Consider the following 27,606-nt stretch of genomic DNA (forward strand, 5'->3'; position numbering starts at 1 on the left):
CCACTGTTCTTAGTCCCTCCTGGTACCTCTACACCAACCCTGTTCCCTTGTTTGTGTCCCCACACATTGTGCCCGAGCCTCCTTGCAGGAGGACCCCGATACTGCTTAAAGGCAGGCCTGCATGAGCTCAGGCTCACTTAGAGGTGTGCTATCATTTCTCACTTTCCACACTGTTGGAATTTTCAAACCAGGTATATGTATTAATTTTTTTCTTTCTTAACGTCAACAAGGGTTATCTAGAAGGTGAAACTACGGGCTTCTTTTTATTTATTTTCTTTCTTATTCTTCCAACTTAATTTTTTAAACTCAATGGAACACAATGTTTCATTGATTTACCAATTTTAATGTCTTTTACATATATTTCTTCCTCTTCATTCTCAGGGTAATGAGAATTAACCAGAGGAGAGTGAGGACAGAGTGAGAGGCATCGATGATTCCTGGAGAGAAGAGTATGTGTGAAGGGTGACCTAGGTGAACGAGAAGGTATGTACAGAGGGTGCCAAAGAAAGTATACACATTTTAAGAAGGAAAAAACTGTATTAAAATTGTAATACTCAATATATACCAATAACAAAAGATGAATACAAGTCATGTGTGTACATTTTTTTGGCACCCCCAGTATATTCAGAAAATGAACTGGATATACCAGTCTACAGAGAGGGCTCACTGGAAATAAACAGTCATGAATTTAAGTGAGACCAGTTGTTTTCATTGTGTTTTTCTCCAGCCATATTTAACCACTCAACACACGGTAAGGTAGGTGGAGAATTACACTGAACCAGGATTAGGATATGTTAGAGCAGGACAATGGAGGAAGAGACATAAAAGGGAATTACAGGTGTATGCAAGGCAGTGAAGGGAGCAGGACCAGGGACTCTGAGAAAACAGAAAAGTGCCACAAGAGGACAGGATGGTTAAGTGGAAAGTGTGAAGACAAATTTAAGATTCAGAGGGATCAAAGAGCCGTTGGAGATGGGGAACAGAGGAAGTGAGTTTAAAATGAGGGGTGGTGACCACAGAGTGTGATGATGGAAATAAGTTCATGGGTGTGGACAGCTGTGGGAGAGAAAGACAAGTTCATGGGGAGAGAGGTGGTTGGAGAGCAAAGCTGGTAGGGAGGACTCTCCATAGGGATATCCGCTTCTCTAGGAATGGTAATGGGAGCAGCATGAAGACTAACAGTGAGCCCGAAGCTGCAAGATTCTGAGGAACGAGGGGCAAAGCCCAGAAATCTGTAGATGACCACAGAACGGCCGGTAACACAAGCTATCCCCTAATGGTGCTAGCTTCAAACTGGGAGTTTTAGCAGAGGGGCAAAAAGGATGGACACCCAACCCACATCTAGGCTCACTGGATGGAGTATGGGGCAGGAAATGGCCCCATCTAGAGGGAAAATGGAAAGCTGTGTCTGGAGGCCAGGCTAGTACTATTCAATATGATTCAGCACTACTTCGAAGAAGCTGAAAATAAGCTACTACAGCAAATTGGGTGTATGATTCATAGCTTGTTAAAAAGAACTCAAACAAGCACATTTGTGTGACAGTCAATAATTATATAGTATATTTTTTAAAATATAAGAGTACACGCTCTCTGCTTTATTTACTACATGTAAAGTCAAAAATCTATCAACAAAGCAACATGCTCTTAAAATAAAAATCTGCAGAGGACAGGAAGTATGTTTTTTTTAATAACTATCTCAATGCCCTCCTAGGATAAGTAAAGGTTCGTGAATGACGGAGATTATAATTATATTCCTGTATGAAAATCTATCAGAATAATTTTATCATTTCTTTTGTTTCTTTTATTTGAAAATTTGAATTGTGATGCCTTTTTGTAGAAAACTATAACCACACAACTATCGCACTTTTATAACCTAATGAGGTCAAAATTTAAGAACAAACACAATAAACTTCTCTTCCTTAGCTCATTAATCATTTTCAAAGAACACAAGAAACACAGTGAACATCAGGTTAATACACATCATGAGTTCTGGAACTTATTTCCTCAATGTCATTACTTCCTGTTTCCCAGACAATTCAATGGGGGCCCAAAAGAACTATGTTATTCACCAGAGAATTTCCCCATCACACTCGCCCAGATGCTTTACTGCTGAAAGTATCCCCACACACTTTTTTTTTTTTTTTTACTGGAGAGGGAAACAGGTATGATGACACACTGCTTTGACAATAAGAAGTGAAAACAGCAATTATCAGCTGTGTAGTCTTTCACTTGGAGCCTTTGAAAGCTTAATAATGGTTTACAAGTACCCTGCTAACTCGATTCCAAACACTAACCTCTTTAAAATATAAGGAGATCAAAACTTCATTTTGAGAAAAGAATGTTTACAAAGTTAATTCGCATAGTCATGCCTCCATATTTAAGAAGTCTCTTGAATTTTCCTACCCCCAAAATAAAAGCTGGCTATATAGGTCAAATAGGCAAACCATGCCCTGGTGCCAGTATAAAAACTGAAGCCAATGGGAAGCACAATTCCAACGCCCCCTCCAGCCTGCTCCTTGATGACCCTTCTAATGAGTAGAGATCACACCAAGCTTGACTGCCGTCTCCACACCCACCACATTCACCAGAGGCAGGCCAGCGGCTCCTGGGGAGCTGCTTTAGCAGAAACCCAAAAAGTTCTTAGCAGCTTGATGCTACCAGATACAGTTACTAAAGGTGAACCAGGCTTGAATACCTCAAATTGAGGCATATTTTTAAAATATAAAAAGACAACACACCTACCATAGTACAGTGGCTACTCTACCAGGTACCTCTTGACAAACGCTAAAAATGGTATTTATCTCCAATGGACCAATAAGGCTTTTAAAACACAATGCTAAGTACATACATATGAATGGGCTGCTTCCTCAGACCACCAGGAAGAGATGCACTATGCTCTGGGCAGTGTCACAGTCATGGTGTCCACTGACTGGTCTAGGGAACATTTATAGCTGTGTGGCCCAAACCAAAAACAAAAACTCTCAAACACGTTTAGGAAATCTCTGTTTAAGCAAACTTAAAAAGAGTTCTTGGAAGGCAGAAAATGCCAAGGCTGTAATATGCTGCTCTACGCTGTGAATTTCTGAGCGGCTGTAGGACGCTGGAAGACTTAACGGTACCTTGTGGCATCAGAGGGCACTGTGACTTCAATAATTTTTTGGCACCTTCTGTATAGATCTTGAATAAACTCATAAATGCAACAGCCAGCACTCAACAGTTCATAATAACATGCATAAGAAGTGGTTAGGTAACTAAATCCAGATCATTCATTTTACTCAATACTGCTCTTCTTTTACTAGTACCTCATCAGTGCCATCAACATTGAGTATGAGAAAGATAAACACACAGCTAAGGCCAAATAACAGATGTGATTAAAATAAAATAATAATAGCAAAAGAATTCTGGGACTGGCCATGATTCAAAGTAGGAAAATAGTCTGATAAGAGCTAAAAGACCCTTTCCACTTTATTTGCCTAAATTCCATCTACTTGAGTGATATTATAAGGAAAAAAACTGATAAAGAGTTTCCAATATCATAATTATCTCTGAACCAGGCAAGTTATTTTCCATTCCCTAAAAGGGCCTATATTAAGAAGGCCCCACGGAATGCTCCCGAATCCTCGCAGAATATCTCACTCCTGGGAGAGGACAAGGAGACTCTTCTGTGTGGCCTCCCCCTTTGTTTCTCAAGAGAGCATTACGGGGAGCAGAGGAGTTCTCCCTAAAACAGGTACATGTCCCTCCTGAAAGTCCATAAAGACTTTTATGTTGGAGACACTTGGTATTTCCTTGAAAACCTAAAGCGTACTCAGTTAATGTAGGCAGAGAAAAGAACTACACGTGAGGAAAAAAAAAAAAATACGAGAACAAACACAAGACCATTATACTTATCCCAGATAAATTATGTGCCAAGACACTGCAAGGTGGGCTGCAAGGGCAAGAGTACTACCTTCAGCCATCAAAATGTAGTACAATGGCATTATAGATACAGAATTACAGTCATGCCAAAACGATACCCATAGTGTACTTAAAAACAGATTTAAAAGCCAATTAAAGAAGCCAGTAACCAAAGTTTAATAAATTGTAAACTCATGAGTGTATAACCAAAATTATATACTTTGTAGAACTTGGGATTCACGGCACTAGGGTGATCAACATTTGAAACTGAGCACAAAAGAATCCCTACTGCATAGCCTGAGCACACTTCATACTAAAAGTCAGTGACCTGCACTCAACGTTTGTATTTCAAAGCTTCATACTTCACCCCGTCATGAACCTTCTCAAAAATTATATTCTCACTTGTGGGTGACAATAGTTCTTTTTTAATTCAAACTAACAATAAAATTGAGATGTTTACTTCGCTTTAACTAGATACCTCTATGGCATTTTTTAAATCTCAGTTCAGTGTTTATTATGGATATCAAAGACTGGAGATGCCGTGTGACAAATGTCTTAGCTTTCCCTTTGAATAGCTCCCGTTTTATCAATGATATATATTCTAAGTATGCCAGGCAAGAGAAAAAGATAACATAATCATGGGCCACAATCTGAACAAAGAGACTATTTTTTGCCAGCAAAAACTTAAAGTGAAAGATACCACAATGATTTGTTTTTTCTTGCTACCCATCTCATCAAAATTAAAGAAAAAGTTCAATTGAGCTTAACTTAGAGAAACTGCACATAATTGGAAAATGCAATCCAAAGTGAATAATGATGATAATACATTCCCAGCATTCAGTTTTCACCACTTTTATTATTTTAAATTTTTTCACGATACTTAATACCAAAATCTATGAAAGAGTTCTATGGACTTATTTACCCTGCTCGGGATTGTCTCTGAACAACATACATTATCAGGAGAGAATGCATTTTTCTCCAAATGTCAATTTTTATTACAGTCAACAGATAAAAATATAAAAAGGTCACTTCCCTAGAGACAAATAAATACCACAAGGATTTTAAAATTACCTCATTCTGACACCAAATTCCACAAACAGTAGAGACAGCCACATTTGTATTAGGAACATGAAAAATTCAGTGTTACTCACAAGGATAGTTCCGTAACTGAAAAGGAACTCTTCTGTTACAACTTGAGGTCGAAATACCTGTGTGGTGAAAGTTGCCATAGATTAAATCCTGAAAGCCATGTACAAGGGGCAAAAAAAAAAAAAAAAAAAACTGAAAACATTTTGTCTGAATTGGCATTTCTCAGCTCCAGCTTATAAAGAAGGGAGGCACACTTAACTTTTTGTGTCTTATAAAGATGGTACCTGAGAAGTTACGAGGTGAAGCACTATGGGCATCAGTGGGAGACACATCTTCAGCTGCTTCGCTTGAACTGTTGATGGATGTTTACGGCCAGACACGTTCGCCAAAGCATTGAGAATGTCACCTGTGGAGCACATCGTGGAGGGTGCATGGAGATTACAGACCACAGATACTTAGGGACCGCTGGTCATCGCTGGGACACTAAGGGGGTTGCTGAGGTAACGAAACTCCAAATAAAAGAAGTGGGTAGAAGCTGTGTTATTTAACTCACAAATATTGAGATTATAACAAAAAAGGTGTGGCCTCTAGGGACAGGATGGGTATACACTCCATGTCTCATCTAGAAATTTAAAATAGAATTTATAAATAGTATGGTAGAGTGGTGTTTTTAGAAATGATTTTTCCTTTTTTTTTGTAATTTTCCAAATTATAGGCACAAGCACCTATTACTTTGGTAAACAGGAAAAAATTGTTTTAAATGAGAAGTGAACAGATTACAGATCACTTTTTAAATAATAGAATAAATGGAAATAAAAATAGATTAATTCATAAAACTTCTCATTGGATGACTCGTCATATCCTAAAACAGCATGAGGCTAGTAATAAGAAACTGATCCAATTGATCAGATTGTAACTTTCAGGTTGAATATTAAAGAAAGGTTACAATCCAAAATAAATTTTGAAATGCTCTATTTTTAGTCTTTAACAGGCAAAAAATCTCCCAAAGTATCAGTAAGGAGCAAAAACACTTGTCAATTAGCCACGATGATATTTTTCATTACTCTGATTTAATATTCTGAATTTCGGTGTTTAAGTATATTTTACCGTATTAGGTTGGATCAAATGTAACATTTTAAACATTTCTGGTTTATAGCTACATCTGCTGGAAAAGCATGGAATGGGATTTACACTAAATGTACACATTCCTTACATAATTTTAATTTCTGCAAATAACAATGAAATAAGGGATTAGCCATAACAAACATCCTTTGCAAATCATTATTAGATATTTTTATTTTAAATGTCTCAAAGAAATTTTCACACTGAACTTTAACCCTTTCACTGCGTTGATTTCAAGTTGGTTCTCCAAAATGTGTCAAAAATCCACAAAAAATAATTACAGTATTTACATTTTTAAGGAAATAGTTGAGGTGCTACATTTTATTAAAATAAATGATTACTTTAAAGTATAAAAATTTCCCATTGTTATTCATTCTTGAAAAACACAAAAATATAGAAAATGTACATCTGCTTTCCTAAACTTCCTTTCTGGAATACTGACAAGATTTTTTTACAGTTTGAGCTCGTGGGGTAAAGTGAGACTCCACACTCAGCAGCATGAAAATAGCATTCAACTATAGTCGAATGTCACAGCCTACAGCATTTTAAAATTCTTTTAACAATAAATAAATGTGTGTTTCTAATCTGAAGGGGAAATTTTTCTTCAAAATTAGACAGAAAATTCTGAAGAAAAGTTCCCCAAAATAATAGCATAAATCCAATTTTAAGCAATTAAAATGCTTTTATTTTCCAAAATCACCAGTTTACCACAGATGATACCTCAACATAACCTTTAGCCTCAATCATGTCACAGATGCAAAATAATTAGGAAAATAGAAAAGGCACATTTAAATCTTGAAATTACACATTCAAGAAAAAGTGTCGCTGCACTCGCCTGCAATAACTGACCAGCAAGAGAAAAAAGGTGATGCCTAAAAGCCAAGTGGCAGACCAGGTAAGCAGCAAGGGGCTTGAGGACAAGACTGATTTACCCAGGATTCGTGGCAGCTCCTGCACGATATGACGGATGAGAAGATCCAGGCATTTGGACAGGTACTCATTGCTGCTTTGCTGCTCCTTGCCTGGAGTGGTCTTCCTGCTGTCTCTCTCGATGTACATCACCAGTCTACACACAGGAAAGTGCAACGGATTACCTCTCATGATAAAAGAGTGGACAGCATCTGCCCAAATATGCCACCAAGACAAGTGTTTCCAGGGGCACAGTCCCAAATCATGTTAACATTTAGATTTGTGGCAACTTGTTGGTGCAGTCCTTTTGTGCCTTAGAAAAATCTAAACATTTACGCAGAAAGAAAATAAGACAACTGATATCTCTGCCAGCGTATCAGAAAACAGTGTCCTGCTTTCATTTGCGCTTGGCCCATGAGAAGAAACCACATTCTCCACATGATGGGTGAAAGGCAAACAAAGGCATCTGGACAGACGAGGGTTCTTGGTGTTTCAGAGATTCCAAGTAGAACCACAAGTGGTCTGTACTTTGGTTGTCATTACTGTTCAACTTGCTTGGAAGTTCAGACAAGTCACATGAATGCCAGCTCTTTCAGCAAATTGCATACATGAATCCAAATAAATGGTTTCATTCCAACGCGGGGTGATATCAACAGTAGACAGTACCCAAACGTCTGGATGTCACATGTCCTTTTGTCCAGTAGTTTTATGACATTGGCTTTTAATAAACTCATTTCTTCTTCAAACCACAGGCATTCACTTAGCATCAACCTCTGAACTAACTGTCTCCAACCTACAACTAGGGGTCATATTGGACCGTCACACTAGATCCTTAGGGTGTTGTTTACACGTTTTAGGTCCATGTTTCATCCCCCTTTCTGGACCCACCAGTCATCTCCCCAAGTTCCCATTCCCCTTGACTCTCTAAATGGCAATGAGCCCACTGATTTCATCAGGCACAGGGCCCTTTACTACAACCTCCCTTCCCATCATCCGTCTCGCCAACTCTGTTGTAATAACTCATCCTAGCCAACTTCTATTTCTCAGAACGAACTTCCAATCAACTCCCACCATAAACTGGGAAGAGGAGATTTTGAACATAATACATGCATGTAAAGTACACTGAAATCTTAACTCTTAGCATTTATGTGGCTATCTTAGATTTGTTCATGTTTTGCCTTTCTGCTTACTATTATTTGGAGCCCTATCTGGGAACACATGAGGATAAAACCAAATCCAAAGTTTATGCTTTATATATGCCAGTTATCATCTTCTGCTCTAACAAATATACGACACTGGTCAAAATGCAGAGAAAATATTGATGAATCAGCAATAATGTATTGATACTGCTTACAGAATTCAGAGCACATAACTTCTTAATAATGAATAAACCAAAAGAAATGGGACAGGACTATTTCATGATAAGAGAAATCCAAAAATTTCAGCCATATAAGATGTGATGAAATCACTGGGTGCAGCCTGGTGAGCCAGCCATCCTGGAGCCCCTAGGAATCCTTAGCACAGCACACCGTCACTGTGGCCTGGAGCTTCTACAAGAACCTCTGGCTTAGCTGGCACCTGTTCCATCCGCCCCATCTAAGGAGCGGGACCAGGAAACACCAGGGACGTGGAAAGCCATCTTTCTTTTCTGCTTCCGAAGATGGGTTATCTGACATTTACCTGTCTAGTCTTGCCATCTGCAGAACAGCTTTTCCAAAGTTGAAAGATCATCGCATTTAATTGCATCTTCATTCATCTATTGATGAACCAAATGGGGAAATATTTTCCCCATTTAAGTAACGGAGATCCCAGAAATAGAGAAAATGGAAATGTTTATCATTTGGCAGTCAGGGTATCCAAAAGAAATTCCACCAAAATGTACACAGTTTAAATAGTCCTGGGGGTGTACACAGCACAGAGAATGACTCAGGAATGTTGCAACAACTCTGTGTAGTGCCAGGTGGGTATTGGACTAATTGGGGGAATCACTGCATAAATTATATAAATGTCTAACCACTATGCTGTACATCTGAGACTAATATAATATTGATTGTTAACTTTAACTGAAAAAATAAATAAGTTTTAAAAATCGGGGGGGAAAAGCAAACTCACACTTGTCTATAGGGAGTCAGTTTTTCTCTAAAATATAATTTATCCATGACAAAATAGTTCGTAATATCCTTAAGGCAAAAACTACTCAAATAGTTTTCAAACACTAGTACAGCCTGTTAAGACATAAGAAAATATCCATTATCTCTGCTGGGAGAAATAAAAGACTGGTGGGATCCATAACAATATAAAACTGACTCTAGAATGATCCTCCATTTCTTCTTTCTGGAATGCTCTCCCAATGCTTTCCCATTACAGGATGTGTTTACACAGGCTACAGAATAAATTCACTTTACCGACAAGAGAACATTAGTTACTAAAAGGATTCACATTCTATGAAGGAAATAAAATGTGGAAACATTTGAGCGTAGTGTCCATAAACACTTTACAGCTATTCTACAACAAAACTTCACGATATTTCTTAGTGCTCTACAAGGGTAGCAAGTTAAAAAGATCAATAATCTGAACAGTAATCCAAGTAAACCACAAATAAATAAAATCTATTCTTTCTCCCCCATTACCTTTAATAGGATTGTTTCTCCCCAGAATATGTCTGATTCCCAATCTACTGCCTCACTGATCTCTATGATTCATTCCCATTAACCTTACCACAATTTTCTCACTCCCATTTCTGTAGGAATCCTTATGCTCACTCCACACACCTCCACCTTTATGCCTCCTTCACCTGCCTTCTAGTAACCCTCCTGCTGTACCTCCATGCTTCTGTGGCCAAACTTGCCATGTCCTTTATTTCTACTACATACACCAGTGCAGCGCCTATTGTAAAATGAGCTCAATGAGAACAAGGATGATGACATTCATTTATTCATTCAATAAATACTTACAGTGTCTACTATGCACTAAGCATTTTTCTAGTTGATGGGAATACAGCTCATGGCAAATGAGCAAGTGGGAAGAAAGACAATTAACAAACAAATAACTAGAAAATAGTTCAGTGGTGTTACGTCCTATTGAGAAAATTAAAAAGTAAGACAATTAGTCACTTGTCAGAGAAGGGTCTCTGACAGGATGTCATGCAAAGATGAGCAATAAAGCATCAGAAGCAATGGTGAAGCAAGGGCCAAACAGGCCAGGCAGGCGGGAAAATACATGCAATATCCCAAAGGCAGGAACATGGGTGGTGTGTTCCTGTGTGGCTGGAGCACAGCGAAAAAAGAGATCAGAAAGCAAACCAAGTTCCAGAGCTTGCAAGACATTGGAGGCCCTGGTAAGAACCTGGAATTTTACTCAATGAGGAGTGGCATGATCTGATTTGTGGTTAAAATCAGCACTCTGGAGATTGCGAGGAGAGCCAACTATAGAAACATAAGAAGACCAGGGAAGAGGCAACTGTAATAGCTCAGGAGAGAAATTACAGTGATAGTATGGAAATGGTGTGGATTGATGAGATTCTCCATATCATCTTAAGGTATAAATAATGAGACTTGCTGTTGATTGGATATGAAAGGAAGAGAGAAACCAAGAATAACTCCATGCAACTACCCAACTGGAAGAACAGAGTTGCCATTGATTGAGATGAGTGAAGGCTGCTGGGATAGCAAGTCTGGGGTAGAAAAATCACTATTAGACATGGAAGTGCAGATATGTTGGCCATTGATATGCAAGTCCGAGTTCAGAGGAAAGGTCTGGACTGGTGGCTTTAACCTGAAAGTGATCCTGGGACAGATGGTATTTAAGGTCATTCAACCAAGTGAGATCACCTGAGGAGTGCCAGTCTTAGGACTGAGTCATGGAACCACTACTACCACAGAGGCTAGAAAACGAAAGAGGATGAGCAGAGGAAACTGAGAAAGAGTGACTAATGAAGAATGAAGAAAACCCAAAAAAAGCAGCCTGGCTGCCAAGTAGGGAGACTTTAAGAAAGATGACAGCAGACTTTTAATTTCTGTTAAAGGTGAGTTAGGTTATTCAGACAAACCTGCCTACCATCAACAAAACAACAATGAAAGGTGCTGAATAAAATATATATGCACTTAACATATAATTATATCAAATTATGTAGATTACAAATAAATACAGGAAAAAATGCCTTAGACAACTGTCTACTATTATACAAGAACTTGTGGTTCACAAAAAATTTTCAGTGAAAGCATCATACACTGGGTATAAAAAGTGCTGCCTCTGAAGCAATTTAAAGGAAAAAGAAGATGATATACTCTGAAATACTGTGTCAGATGATGCAGAAGAAATTCAAGGAACTGATGTCAAACATGCTGTGACGACACATAAATGAAATAGTTTAAAAAGTTGCACGTGGAGTGTTGAAATAAATTTTATGAAATGCAATAACGAAAAAATTCTACATCAGCATAGTCTTGTACATGCCATTTAAGTACGTATGTGTAACCACAGTAACAAATTAAATATTGCAGCCACAGGTGGATATTTGTATAGTTCACCAAATTCCTAAAAAATTTATATATTCACCATGTTCCCACAAAAAAACGTCTTTTTGGAACTTCCATTGAACTAAGCTTTCATATTATAATCAGGATGGACCTGAAGTCAACTAACCCCAAGATGTTCTCATCAGATTATTCTAGCTTCTGTATGGAAAACGAATTATGGGAGGGTCGGGGTGGGTTGCAGGACGAGAAGAAGGAGGCCAGTTAGGGGGCTAGTGTCATAGCAGAGAAGAGATGCTGTTGGCTTGGACCAGCATAGGGGAAGTCTTGATGGAAAGAAATGGATAAATGGGGGTGGAGAGACTCTTTTGGAGAAAGAGTCAATATGATTTGCTCATGAATTCGATTGAGTGATGAGAACAAAAATAACATGGGTTACTCTGGGTTTGGGCTTGAATAACTGGATAAAGAATATAACATAAAACCAGGTATAATATAGAATAGAATAGTATAGAATAGAATAGAATAGAATAGAATAGAATAGAATAGAATAGAATAGAATAGAATAGAATAGAATAGAATTTAATAGAATAGAATTTAATAGAATAGAATTTAATAGAATATAATACCGGGTTTTATATTCATTTTTGCTCCAAAAGACACATTAGAGCTGGTGGTCCAGCTAGGCCTTATTGTTGGGGACACATGGAAGGAGAAACAGAAAGGAACTCAAGAGAGAAGAACGGACTGCCCGGAAACGGTATGATTAGGAGACAAGTGATGGTGACATCCTTGAACATATCCACGAGGACAGGGTTTGGCTCCTGCTTGTTTGAAATGATGCTGTGTTTGGTTGGTTGTGGCCGAAAGCTTTGAAGGACTGCTTGGCATCTCCTTTCTTCCATGGAGCTTTTACCATTCAAACAGAACAGGTTTGGTAGAATATTAGGTTGAGTCCTGCTTGCCTCCACTTGGTCTCCTTTGTATGAATCCAATGGTTTTGGTTTTTTGTGTTTTTGTTTTTGTCCTTTTTAAATGGTTTTAAGCTGATATTCATGAAGAGCAGTGAGTACCTAGAACTCAGCCATTGATGAAAGGAAATCCCATTTAAGAAGGTGCATTTCGTTACCAGAGCTGTGTCATACCATCCTTTGGGCCTTCTGCTGGAAAAGTAAAATTAAGTCTCAAATGATGCCTTTTTAAATTGTATCCTCTAGTAGGACAGTACTGTACCATACCTCTGTGAATGGTAAATATCTCATACCTGCTTTATGATACACAATGGTGACCATGCTTTATCAGAGCTGGTTTTAATAATGTTATTCTAGAACATTTTCTTTCCAGATGATGACTGAAAAGCTAATAAGAACAAAAAATGGTGTCAGGTACCACAACAGTAACAGAACTTTACTGTTTCCTGGGGTTTTGTTTTTCACCTTTTTTTGTTGTTTTAATGGAGTGAGCTGGATGTCTCTATAATGTTGTTCAGATGAATGCAGAGCCTGGAAAAGCTGTTGCTACTATTGATGCATAACATCCTGCTATTGGTCTTTTTATATAAATAAATATGTATATACCCATATGTATATATAACTGGAATTTTTGAAAACTTTAACTGTGCTGTCAACTTTGGAAAAAGTTTCCCAGTTGGACCATGTTGCATTGCCATTTACAGAAATAGTCACATTGGTCTAGAAACATTAAACATAAGTTTTTCTAGTTGTACAGGGGTAACATACCATATTATACATGTAAGGTCCTATCTACGTGAGTTTGATTACAGAAACTAATAAAGCATTCTCTATATAATGGGGCAAAAAATTAATAAATAAATAAATGAACTGTGAACTAGAAAACCTGGCACAAAAACCATGTTAACTAAAAGGAGATGGGTCAAAGGGGGACCACAGGAAGGAAAGTTTTTCAAGCAAAGAATGACTGAGATGAAAGTGGCATTTGAGGAATATTAAATCTAATAGTGGCATAAAGTATTAGAGAGAGGAAGCCAGACAGGCAATTAGGAGTTACAAGTGTGCAGGTAAAAGGAGAAACAGAAAGGAACTCAAGAGAGTAGAATGGACTGCCCGGAAATGGTGACTAGAGACAAGATTCCAACACTCTGTTGTTGAGAGAACAGCACATTTGCATATGCGAAGACAATCACATGGGCTTTAGAAATGGATAAGCCACACTACTGACCTTAACTTAATCCGGCTCCTCCTGGGAGATGCCATCATGCATATAAGCCCCCCCCCCATTTCTACCCCCTTGGACACCCCCACTCCCTTTGCATTCTACTGCACTCACTGTACCCCATCAATGGACTGCTCCACTGTCTATTTCTACTGCAGATCTCCTCATGTGCAGTATGCTACTGGAATAAGATGTCAACTGAATACCCACCCCATTTGCATTCCTCCTGGACAACTTCACAACTGGTTCCTTGCTGTAACCACACACTATTTCCAGAGAATCAAAACAGCACACTTGTCTTTGCTTCACTTCACTCTAAGCCCATTTTAATCTATCCACTGCACCTTCTTTAACTCATAACTGTTGTTTTCGTCATGCAGGAAAAACTTGTACTTTAAATATAAGGTGCACTTTTCCACTCTTCCATCTCCCCATCAGAACCCTCAGCAAACTCACCATTCAATCCAATACTTCTATTTGTGATTAAAGCTATTAATCTCTCAGCTTACGGTAGTCAGGTGACAAGTGGAGTTTTGGTCCCAATTCAAATTACAGTGACCCAGCATATCTACAGACCTACCTGGATTATTTATTCAGTTCCTAAATGTACAACTGGAATAGACATCCTTAGCAAGGACCAGAATCTATACATTGGCTATCTGATCAGAGCAGTGAGGGCTACGATAGTAAGAAGGGAAAAAATGGAAGTCCCTGGACATGTCCCTTCTCTAACAAGATAGTAACCCATATCAGCGGAAAACCAAATTATAGAAATTAACACCAGCAGTCAAAAATTGAGAGGTGGAAGGGTGATAAAATCTATTATCTCCACATTTAAATTGTCTATTTGGCCTGGGCAGAATCTTAGAAAATAACTGGGATGGATCTTGAATGACTGTGGATCATCCAAAATATAAACAGGTCGTGACTCCAATTGCTGCTGCAATTTAAGATTTAGTATCTCTTCTGGAGCAAATCACCTTGGCCCTGGCATCTCCGTTGCTGTTGACCTGAAAAGGCTTTTTCTGTACATCAATTTGAAAAAACCACCAGCACGTGTCCGCTTTTACTCATCAGAGTGAACTGTGAATATTTAGTCTTGCCGTTGAGCTATGCCAGCTCATCTTGATGTCCCCGCAAATGTCACACCTGTACCGTACTATGATGAAATTAAGCTGATTGGACCTGAGGAACAGTTAGTAGCAAATGAGACAGGTGGCTTAATAAGACATATGAGAGGAAGATAAACCCCATAAAAATCTATGGGCCTGCTAGTTCTCAGTGAAGTTTCTAGGACGCAATGGTCTAGAGCATATTGGGACATCCCTCCAAGTCAAAGACAGGTCACTGCGTCTTCTGCTGACTGAGACCATAAAAGTGGGCCTTTGTGAACTTAGGAGGCAGTATATACCACCTTTGAATGTGTCCCAGCTCATTTTCTGAGGAACCCATAACCCTGCTAGGTTTGAGTGGAACTGGAGTGAAGAAAGGCTCTGCTACAATCCCGACCTGCATTGTAAGCTGCTCTGCCATGTTGGCCTTCTGACCAACAGATGTAGTAACACTCAGAGTGACTGTGAAAAATAGGAGTGCTATATGGAGCCCTGGAGAAGCACCAATAAGTGAATCACAGCACAGAGCTTTGGGGTTGCTAGGGTCTGAAGGTGTGTGTCTGCCCCAAAATTCATGTGTTGAAATCCTAGCACCCACTGTGATGATGTTAGGAACGATTAGGTGATATGTGGGAGGTGATTAGGTCATGAGGGTAGAGTCCTCATGAATGAAATTAGTGCCCTTATAAAATAGAGATGCCACAGAGCTCGCTAGTCCCTTCCGCCACGTGAGGATACAACGAAAAGTCTGCGACCCAGAAGAGGGCCTTCATCCCATCATGCTGGCACCCTGATCTCAGACTTCCAGCCTCCAGAACTGTGAGAAATAACTTTCTGTTGTTTATAAGCTACTGGTCTGTGGGATTTTGTTACAGCAGACAGACTAAGACTGGGGCTTTAGAGCAAAGCACATTCTCATGTGCAGATTGCTATTCTTTTGAGAAACACCTCCTCATAGAGAATAAGCACATGACTATTGACATCACATGACCCACGACCTGAATTAGCTATCATTAATCTGACACACCAAGCCACTAGGTCGGGCATGCATAGCAGTATTCCATCATCAAGTGGATTGATCAACATGAGACTGAGCTTGAAAACGTCCAGAATGGACTACTCAGTTGCAGGAGTAGGTGGCTTAGATTCCTTCTACACATACTCTTCTGTATTGCCTCCCCGCTCTTGAACCTGATTAAGATTCATGACCAGCTGACTGAAGAGGAGAAGCACTGAGCCTGATTAGTGACTGATTCAGTACAATATGGTAGCACCAAATCGAAGTAGACTGCAGCAGCACTACTAACCAAATTAAAAGAGTTTCTGAAAAGGACATCCTCCCGGTTAGCAGAACTTCAAACAACACAATTTGTTGTACCCTGTGTTTAAACTGAGATATGTCTAGAAGTACAGATATATGCTGATTCATCAGCACTGGCTAATAGCTTGACAGAATGGTCAGGGAATTAGAAAGAACAAGGTTTGAAGACGGGTGACAAGAAATTCTGAGGAATGGGTACAAAGCCTGAAGACAATTGTGTACCATGTGGATACCCACTAACGAGCATCCACATCAGAGGAGACTCAGTCAGAGTGGGCTCGTTGCCATTTAGAGAGTCAAGGGGAATGGGAACTTGGGGAGATGACTGGTGCGTCCAGAAAGGGGGATGAAACATGGACCTAAAACGTGTAAACAACACCCTAAGGATCTAGTGTGACGGTCCAATATGACCCCTAGTTGTAGGTTGGAGACAGTTAGTTCAGAGGTTGATGCTAAGTGAATGCCTGTGGTTTGAAAAAGAAATGAGTTTATCAAAAGCCAATGTCGTAAAACTACTGGACAAAAGGACATGTGACATCCAGATGTTTGGGTACTGTCTACTGTTGATATCACCCCGCGTTGGAATGAAACCATTTATTTGGATTCATGTATGCAATTTGCTGAAAGAGCTGGCATTCATGTGACTTGTCTGAACTTCCAAGCAAGTTGAACAGTAATGACAACCAAAGTACAGACCACTTGTGGTTCTACTTGGAGGCACATGTCAGTCAAGACTTTCTCCAGCCACCCCAGGGTTTGCTCAGTGGTCCCAAGTACAAAGTGGTCAAGGTGGCGACAATGGAGGATATGCATAGACTCAGCAAAAGAAATGCTCCTCATCTGGATACAGTCAATGGGGTAAACCAATGCTGAGCCCCAGCTTGGCCCCATTTCCCGGGGTGACCAATTAGTCATCTAACAACAAGTTGGTTTATGGAAGGAGCAGTCCACTCTCCTCACTGGAATAGTTATATATCCTGGAAATGGACTTGCTTTCCCTGCCCGTAAGCTTCTGCCAGAGCCACTAAGAACAGACTTAAGAGATGCCAGTGAGCTGCACCCTCCACAACTAGACTGAAGACAATGAGCTGCCCCTGAGCTTCCAGAGTGGTGGCCGGATGGCTCAGTTGGTTAGAGCGCGAGCTCTCAACAACAAGGTTGCCGGTTCAATTCCCCACATGGGATGGTGGGCTGTGCCCCCTGCAACTAAAGATTGAAAGTGGTGACTGGACTTGGAGCTGAGCTGTGCCCTCCACAACTAGATTGAGGGAACAATGACTGGGAGCTGATGGGCCCTGGAAAAACACACTGTTCCCCAATATTCCCCAGTAAAATTTGTTTTTAAAAAAGGCATATTCCCAGTACGGTCCCTGGAATTTCTGATTCTGTGAGTCTATGGTGGCAGTCAGGAATCTGCCTTTTAAAAAAAACGAAGAAAAAGAGAAAAATTGTGGTACATTTACACAATGGAGTATTACTCTGTCATAAAAAAAAGAATGAAATATTACCATTTGCAACAATATGGATGGACCTAGAGGATATTATGCTAAGTGAAATAAGTCAGACTGACAAAGACAAATATCACATGATCTCACTTAAATGTGGAATATAAAGAATGGAATAAATGAACAAATAAAACAGAAACAGACTCAAATATACAGGTTACAAACTGATGGTTGCTACATGGGAGAGAGGTTGTGGGCTTGGGTGAGAAAGGTGACGGGATTAAGTACAAATTGGTAGTCACAAAATAGTCACGGGGATGTGAAATACGATTTGGGGAATATAGTCAATAACGTAAGAACTATGTATGATGTCACATGGGTACTGGACTTATTGGGGGGATCGCTTCAGAAATTATATAAATGCCTAACCACTGCACTGTACACCTGAAACTAATATAAATAGTGAATGTCCACTTTATTTTAAAAGACACATATAGTCATGGGATGTAAAGTACAGCATAGGGAATACAGTGAATGGTATTGTAATAACTATGTAGGGTGTCAGAGGGGTAGTAGACTTGTTGGGGTTATCACTTTGTGAGGTGTGTAAGTGTCTAAGCATTATGTTGTTTTGCACACCTGAAACTAACAATAAAAAAATGAAAGAATAAGTAAAATTAAATAGCCACACGCGGAAAATAAAACAAAAAACCAGTGCGTGATCGTGATTAACAAGAGAAAATTGGGTTGCTGCCAAACTGTGAAGACGGGGCCAACCCAGGGGGTTCTCTAAAGAACCTCTATCTAGCTGCTTCCATATCTAACAGCGAAAGTTAGTGAAAACCTCAGCAACCAAGAAAAGGCAGGGTCAGACCTTTCAGGTACTTAATCTCCCCAGGAAAGTGCAAACCTGTCATTCGAGTTTATTTATGACAGTGGAACTACTGAGTCATAGTTTTCATTTTTAAACGCCCTCAGAAAGTAGCCTCAGCAAGTGGTTAAAAGTTGTCCCTCCATGTGTACTGTGGATGTAAGCTGTGGACAGTATGATGGGTAGAAATAGTATTTCGCTATCATTTTAATTTGCATTTCTTCGATTACTCATGAGGCTGAATATCTGGTTACTTCTTTTACTTCTTTATCTGTTTATCTCTTTATAGTACATAGATTAACTCTTAGCTATATATATGATGAAAAAATTTACAGATTTTGTTAGCATGAGATTTATTTATGTAAAAGTTTCTAATCTATATATAGCCAAACGATCAGTGTTTCCTTTTATGGTCTCTTTCATTGCTTTGCTACTCAGAAAAGCTTTCCTTACCCAAATTTAAACATATTTTTTTCCAGCTGTTTATAGGTTTTTTTTTGGTATATAATTCTTTAATCCATCTGGAATTGACTTTTGTATAGTGTAAGCTGAGAAGATAATTTTTTCCCACACAGTTCACCAATTACACAGAGCAAAAATTTCTTTTTTAAAAAAATTGTTCTTTCAAGATCAAAGCAGACTTTTTTTTTTTATTTCGCTGATTACCATATTAATAGCACTGCTATGGGAAGGGAGAAAAAACCTTTAGGAAAACCAGATCCATCAGCAGGCACTGACATTTCAGGCTCACAGCAAACCTATACAATGAACTTACAAGACTATTCATCCTCTGAAAGGGTTATCATTCCTAGAGACATATAAGACCCTATTTTATCACCTGCCATATTCAATATGAGCATGAAGCCATTTGAAGAAATAGGTGGACATTTGGGGACTATCCTAGCATTTTTATCGGATTCTGACAGCTTGATTTCACTGCCTGTCACGCTAGAAAGATTTGAGAGCCAACATCATAAAAAATGTGCTGAAATTTAATCCATAGAAGGCTGATGGTGATGGTGATAAGCAGGAAAAATTATCTACCTAATGTAGCAAAGGTTGTCATGGGCTCCAGATGTGATGCTTCAGTTCCCAGGCAGACGGAAGCATCATGGTGAGCTCAGAACTCCAGGGGCTAAGGGCATTTCAAGGGACAGGTAGGGAATGGAGAACATTTTTCCATATAAACTCATCACAGAGAATTTTAACATCTCTCTGGCCTGAAGCCTTTATATTCATACCTTTATATTCAACTTTGTGTTTTATATGCATGCAAACGTAACACATGGGCTGCAAAGCACAAAGGAACAAACGGCAGCCATCTTTCCATAGTCTGCACTGGCTGCCTATGTATTTCTGGCCGTAATCCGTATTGCTACATTGAATCTACAAAGTGCAAAAAACTTGATCACTGATAGATCTAATCCTCCAAAATCAACTGGTGCCTATTGTTCTTTTGCTTCGTTATATTTTTTTCTTATTTACAAGAGTGAAACATGCTTTTATAAGAAATCTAAAAATAAAAATGAATAAAGATAACAAACAACATCCCTATCCCACCCTCCTCAGATAACTAGATTTATTATCCTCCCATGTATTTTTGTTAAGAAAATGTTACACAGTGCTAGCTTCGGCAGCACATATAGTAAAATTGGAATGATACAGAGAAGATTAGCATGGCCCCTGCGCAAGGATGACACGCAAATTCATGAAGCGTTCCATATTTTAAAAAAAAAACAACGTTATACAAATACACACAAATAGAAGAGTTTTGCCATTTTTATTTGTTTTATAAAATAACTTCATGATTAATATAATTGCCCTTTCACTTTTTCACTTATCTATATATAATGAACATCTCTCCAAGTTAATAAAATGAATCACCTACTATATCATAGCTATACCATCATTTATTGAAGTATTTCAATACCAATGGACATTAACTGTATTTCCAGGTACTGACCACTAGAAACAATGCTACATTGGACACCCTCATGCATAGGAACAATTCATACCTCTATTTCTAACAGCCAAAAACCAAATGCAGGCCTATTAGATCCAAAGTGATAGGTATTATTGAAAGTCATGGATGTTTCTAAGTTACTTTGCAAAATGTTGGAGCAATTCACGTTTCCACAAGCAATGTTTACAAGTGACTTTGGATTTCCAGTTCTGCCAAGACAGAGTAGACCCAATCCTCCCAGGTCCTCCGTCTTATAACTAAATATCTCTGGACATAATCTAAAAACAAACATAGGAAGACTGTGAAAGATGGGGAGAAGAACGGGGACTACTTTCTTTAAGAGAATGGAGGCCTTGAAGAACAACATGGCAGTGACTCTCTTAGGGTTCCTTAGTACCTTTCATATGTATATTTAGTAAAGAGTGCTACAGAAGCCTCCAACCCACAGCTGTCCCCGCCCAAAAACAAAAGCCTGTTTCGCCTCGCCACAGAACCAGTAAAAAGATGGTCTAACAGAAAACTTCTTTGGCAATAGCTGCCCTAATCTGGTGAAATACCAAAGGAGGACCACTTACAACCCTCCACCTCTTCCTTCTCCACAGTTTTGATGGAGCCAATCAAGGAAGTAGATGACCACTCCAATTCCCTGGCTGGGTGTGAGTAAGGGCGAACAGAAAGCTAATTTGCCATTATCTCCTCAGCACAAGCAGGAAGCATTGACTTCATTCCCCTGCAGGGGTAGTGCCCTTGACATGGAGCAGGCAGCTGAGCCTTCATTCTCCGCCTAGTCAAAGCAAACCACTCTGCAATTTCCCTGTAGGGATAGTGTCAGCATGTCTGAGCAGGAAGACATCTGATCTACCATTCCCCAACGAGCAGGACCAGGCAGTAATCTGATTCCCCATCAGGTTAGTGTCAGTGGGGTCCAGTGACGAGCTGGACCTCCATCATTATCTATCAACAACAAGTCTTAATGACACCGAATGAAGTAAAGACACAGAGTCTCCTAATAGGCAAACTATCCGGATTCAAGAATCTGGCAAACTCAAAATAGGAAAACAAGAAATCCACACTAAAGATGCATTACAATTAATGTAATGCAACAGGTTGTAAAAAAAGAAAAAAACATACTGTCATGTTAATTGGTGCAGAAAAAGCACTTGACAAAATGCAACACTCATCCATGATTAAAGGGGGGAAAAAGTCAGCAAACTGTGAATAGAAGATGGAAAGAAAGAGGACCTTCCTCCAGTTGAAAAAGAATATCTACAAAAAAATAGAGCTAAAATGATACGTAGCAGAAAACATTACTCTTCCTCTAAGATCAGAGAGAGAGAGGACATCCACTCTCACCACTCTCCTTCATCCCAGTACTGGAAGTTCTAGCCACTTCAATAAAGCAAAAACAAAAGGGGGGCACACAAATTAGAAAAGAAAAAATAAAACTGTGCTTATTTACATGATTGTTATGTAGAAAATCTCCCGGAATCTACAAAAAGCACCAAGAATGAATAAGTGAGTTCAGCAAGGTTTTAAAATACAAAAATCAATACATGGTTAGTACATATTTCTATATACTAACAATTAACATGTGGGAACTAAAATTAAAACAATACCATGTTTTAATTTTACACATACAATAAAATTATACATACAATAAAATTATACATACAATTGCTCCCCCCAAAAGTAAATATAAGGCATACAACTAACAAAACATGTACAGAACCTGTCTACTGAAAATTACAAAATTCTAGGAAAAGAAAGCTAAAAAGACCTAAATAAATGGAGAGACAGATCATGTTCACAGATTGGATGGCAACGTAGTAAATATGTCAACTCTCCCTAACGTGACACATTGGTTTAAGGCAATTGCTATCAAAATCTCACCAAAGTTTTGGCAAGCTTATTCTAAAACTTATATGCAAAAGCATACAGGCCCTAAAATAGCTAAAACAATCTAGACAGGAAAAGAATAAAATGGAAGGAATCACTCTACCCAATATTAAGGCTTACTCTGTAGCTACCGTAATCATGACAGAATAGCATGGGTGGAGGACAGATACACAGATGAATGGAACAGAACCCAGAACCCAGAAGTAGACCCACACAAATATGCCCAACTGATTTTTGACAAGAAGCAAAAGTAATTTACTATAGGAAAGACAGCCTTTTCAAATAGTGCTAAACAATTAGATATGCACAGGCAAAATAAAGAAAAACAAAATATCCTAAGTCTCACAGTTTATATGGAAATTAACTCAAAATGGATGACAAACTTAAATGTAAAGCATACAAACATAAAAATTTTAGAAAAAACAACAGAAATCTTTGGGATCTTCACAGAATTCTTAGACTTGATAGTGAAAGCATGAAAGGAAACATTGATAAAAAAAGACTTCATCAAAGTTAACAACTTTTGTTCTGCAGAAGACTCTGATAAGAGGATGGAAAGACAAGCTATACACTGGGAGAAAATACTTGCAAACCATATATCCAACAGTGGACTCACACCTAAAATATGTAAAGAATGCGCAAAACTCACATGCAAGAAAAATTTGAAATTAAGCAAGATACGAACAGACATTTCGCTGAAGAGGATATAGAGAAGGAAAATAAGCACATAAAAAGATATGCATCATTAGTAATTAGGGAAATGCAAATTAATGCAAATTAAACCACAATGAGATATTACTACACACCCATTATCACTACACACCTATGAGAGTGACTAAAATATAAAATGGCAATAAATACCAAATGCTGTCAAGGATGTAGAAAAATTGGATTACTCATACCTTGCTGGTGGGGATGTAAGATGGTACAGCCACTCTGGAAAAGAGTTTGGCAGTTTCTTAAAACACTCAACAAAGAATTACCATAGCAATAATGTCGGGAGAAAATTCTCCATGGGTCTCTTGCATTTCTGCATATCTTGTGAATAGATACTGACAGTTTTTGTTTCCAACTATCTTTGCTGATGTTTATATAGCAAATAACTTTGGAAAATATAATGTCTCCCTCCAGGAGTGCAGATTTATTTCGTTACCAGGATTATAAAGCTAATGTCTCTTTCTGGGTGTAAAGGTTAGGCCAGCACCCCTTACAAAACTGGGGGTTTCTAATACTGGGGCTCCTCAGTGACACAACTGCTTCCCTTTGTGCACAGCATCTACTTGGGCCTGACTCCACCTTACTCTCCCCACTGTGGGACTTAGAAGTTGAGAGGAGCCAATTCAAACACAACCCTCACGCTGTCTGCTGTGCTGTGGGTGATAAAGTCCTTTGTGTCTGACCCAGGAGTCTCATGTCTTCTGCCTGCATCTATGAAACTGACAGCTTCACTGTTTAGCTTACAAGTAGGATAAACCATTCCATTCTTAAAAAATGTTTACTGTTAAGTATTCCCTTGTACAAATATGCCACAATGTGTTTATCCTTTTACATTTGGATCTTTCTGCTCTTTGAAAGACACCATTAGAGGATAGAAAAGCCACAGGGAAAGAAAATATTTGCAAGTCACTTATCTCGTAAAAAACTTGTATCCTCAGAGAACAAACTGATGTTTGCCAAATGGGAGAAGGATTGGAGATCTGGGTGAAAAAGGTGATGGGCTTAAGAAATACAAATCGGTAGTTACAAAACAGTCATGAGAATGCAAAGTACAGCATAGGGAATATAGTCAATAATATTGTACAAACTATGTATGGTGACAGGTGAGTACTAGACTGATTGGGAGGATCGCTTTTTAAATTATATAAATGTCTAACCATTGTGCTGTACACCTGAAACTAATATAAAATATATTGAATGTCAACTATAATTGAAAAAAAAAATTTTTAAGAAAAAAAACCTTGTATCCTGTATATTAAAAAAAAAAACACCAACACTTCAAAACTCATTAAGAAAAACAATCCATTTTGATAAAAGGTCAGAAGACTGAACATATATTTAAACCAGCAAGATATAAAGATGACAAATAAGCACATGAAAAGATGCTCTAAATTGTAAGTTACTAGGGAAATGCAAATTAGAACCACAATGAGATAGAACTACACACGTATAAGAACAGCTAAAATTAAAAAGAATGACCATACTAAGTTGGCGAGAATGTGAAAAAACTGGAATTCTCATACACCGTGGTTGGAATATAAAATAGTACAACTATTTAGGAAAATAGCTCGATTGTTTTAAAAAGTTGAATATCTGCCATAAGACCCAATAATTCCACTTCTAGGTAGTTAACTCTAGAAAAGTGTCAAAGTATATATGCAAAGATTTATCAAAAATATTCATTGCTATTTTTAAAATTAATTCTATCCATGAGTTTAGGGTTGCAAATTGGAGATTTCCGAATTCCATCATTTCTCCTGTATTTATTAGCTATAAAACTTCCATAAAGAAACACTTGGCCTAATCAACTATTTGATTAGTCTGAATTACAATCTATATGTTAAACACTGGATAAATACTAATTTTGTCCCTTTATTGAATAATGTTCAGGATAATGATTGTATGCCCTTGCAATTTTCTAAAGGTGACTGCCTAATGAGGGTTGTTCGTTAAATACAATTATGAACTCAAGAATTTTGGCATTGATAGTTTAATATATTGCATTATTCCTTTTAATGCTCAAAATTCCATCTTGGGCCAGTAGAAGCTCCTTCAAGTTGGTTAATGTGTTCTTTCAACAGGACCTCAGCAGTTTCTCATAACTTCCTTGCTTTCAGGAATGACATGTCTCAGACTCAATTTGTTCATCTCCTATCTGAATGCATAGCTGTGTCTGAGACCTGGAGGCCATTTATACAAGAGGCCATGGTTTCTGTTAGTGGAAAATAGCATTTAGGGATTAAAAGTTGAGTACTGGGTTTTTAGTAGATAAAACTAAAATACATAATTTCTTTAAAAAGAAAAAATCATAAATTAATATAATATAATATCAGAATCATGAGTTTTACTCCGATACTTTTGATTCAAGTTAAGGATAACAGGATTTTACTTAATTTTTATTTCATAATTGTATGGGTTTTTTATGCAGAAAATCTTGGTTCCTATTGCAATTGGCACAATTACTAATTTTCTCTTCCTATACATAAATACATACAACAGTTTCAAAATGGCAATACAATTATACTGACAACAAAAACACAATGTAGTTTAAAATTTCTTAATGGGGTTTGCCCCTCATATATATCCCAATAGAAATATACAGACAAATACTGTGACTTTAACACTGTAATATTTCTTATCTAAGGAGTTATGCCACACACTTGATAGTACACAGGTTGTTTTAAATTTTTAAAAATGGCTTTATTTTTGTCGTTTTGATTTAATGTTATTTTTAATTATGTAAAACATTTATATGGTTCTTAACTTGAAATCATGAAATAGGTACATTCAGAGAAGTATACCTTTCATTCCTGGCCCTGCTTCTTACTTTCTTCCTACCTTTATAAATTATCATTTTTGTTCTTTTTTTTATTTATACTTCCATTCTTTCTTTTGGAAATATTCGTAAACGCATAAATGTTTTGTTTTCACCCCTGCCTTACACAAAAGGCAGTGCACCGTGCTTCTGTCAGGATAGTCATGGATCCTGGCAAAGCCGCCATGGCTTCGTACACAGATTCTGCCGGTTCCTTTGCACAGCTGCAAAGTCCTCTGCTACGGGGATTACAGTTGGCAGGACCCTAGAGATGTCCCTCTCCCAAGATTCTCACCCCCCTAGCTATTCAAACATTAATCTAGTTAGTAAGGTCAAGAGAGTTTGAAGATGTAATTCAAGTCCCGATTCAATTAACCATAATATATGTAGATTATCTGCAGGAGTCTAACCCAAGCTGGTGAAACCTATAAAAGGGGAGTTCTAGGTGGCTGGTGCCAGCAGAGAAGGGTCAAAGACATTTGCAGTGTGGGGGCATGGAGGGGATTCAAGGTGTAAGAAGAGTTCCTCCTGGCTCCAGGAACTTGCCAATGGAGAGGAGGGACACCTTCTAGAAGCTGAGAGCAAGCTCCAGCCAAAAAGCAGCAAGGGAATGGGGACTTCCGTCTTACAGCCACAAGGAAATGAATTCTGCCAACAATCAGTGAGCTCGGATGCAGGCTGCAGCAGCCGCCAACACCGGCCCTTCAAGTCTGTGAGACGTGAGCCGAGGGTCCAGCTACACGGAGCCCTGACTCCTGTCCTGTGGGGGCTGTCAGAGTAATACATGTGCCTTGTCTTAAACCACTGAGTTGGGGGCAACTTGTCAGGGCAGGAATGGAAACCACAAGGATGACCACAGTTCTCCAGCCAGTCTCCTGCTGATGGGTATCTGAGTTGTGTGCAGGCTTTTGCCGTAACAAATAATGCCTGGTACATGTGCCATTTCACTCGTCGGCTAACAGATCTTTGGACAGTGTATTCTAGAAGTGAGATGGCTGGGCCAATGGTAAAAAAATTTTCTAGATATTGCCATATTCCTCTTCATAATACTTACAATACTTTGCATTCCCACCGGCAATGTATGAGCGTGCCAGCTTCTCCACAGCCTCGCCAAGAGATTACGTTTTCAGACACTGCCAATGCGTTGAGTGATAAATGATACCTCAGTGTGGTTTCCTTTATAATGAGGAATAATAATGTGAAATTCTCTCATCATGAAGATTAAGCATTTACTCATAGATTTAAGGGCCATCCTCAACCCCATTTCCAGGAACTGCCTGTTCAAAACTCTGTCCCTGTTTCTGCCAAGTCCCTTTGATCTATTGGTAAGTTCCGGTTTCTGTGCCCACATTAGAGGCTCCCCTTAACTAGCTAGTGATTCTTGGTTGTGCAATTAAGTTGTAAATGATGCTCTAAAGTGTTGTTGGAAGGTATGTGCGCAGGAATAGGGCTTGGGGCAGATGGGCTCCAGTACAGGAATACTAGGTAAAGTCTCACTAGCTGCAGTAGGGGATACCCAAATGTCAGCCCTTCTGGGGCTTTTATTGGGGATCGGTCATCTTCCCTGAATCTCCAAACTCTGGTCAATAGTATGGAAGCCAGGCTGCCAACAGTCTGCAAGTCAAGTAGGGGCTGGGGGCTGAAGCCCTTACCCTTCAGAGAAAACAGGCTTTCATACACTCCCCTGATTTCTCACGAGGCACCTCATCTCCCTCTTGTGTGTCTGACACCCCACATCTGCGGCCTTTCCCATTCACACTACCCAGAATACATTTCAAGTT

At 38.7% G+C, this 27,606-nt stretch overlaps 1 protein-coding gene across 6 annotated transcripts in view; it reads right to left on the reverse strand.

Moving 5' to 3' along the window:
- Positions 1-27,606, reverse strand: part of ULK4 (unc-51 like kinase 4) — a 386,569-nt gene that overhangs the window by 255,029 nt on the left and 103,934 nt on the right. For all 6 annotated transcript variants that reach the window (XR_013994883.1, XR_013994884.1, XM_081072450.1 and 3 more), the window contains 3 exons: positions 7,041-7,174; positions 5,271-5,392; positions 5,049-5,105 (listed from right to left, as the gene is read on the reverse strand). Coding sequence is in view for 4 of the 6 variants with exons in the window: in XM_081072450.1 (XP_080928576.1) it covers positions 5,049-5,105; positions 5,271-5,392; positions 7,041-7,174 (313 nt within the window). In the remaining 2 variants the exon portion in view is untranslated. The remainder of the gene's footprint in view (positions 1-5,048; positions 5,106-5,270; positions 5,393-7,040; positions 7,175-27,606) is intronic.

Source organism: Rhinolophus hipposideros (assembly GCF_964194185.1).
Source record: "Rhinolophus hipposideros genome assembly, chromosome: 14".
Taxonomy (NCBI): Eukaryota; Metazoa; Chordata; class Mammalia; order Chiroptera; family Rhinolophidae; genus Rhinolophus; species Rhinolophus hipposideros.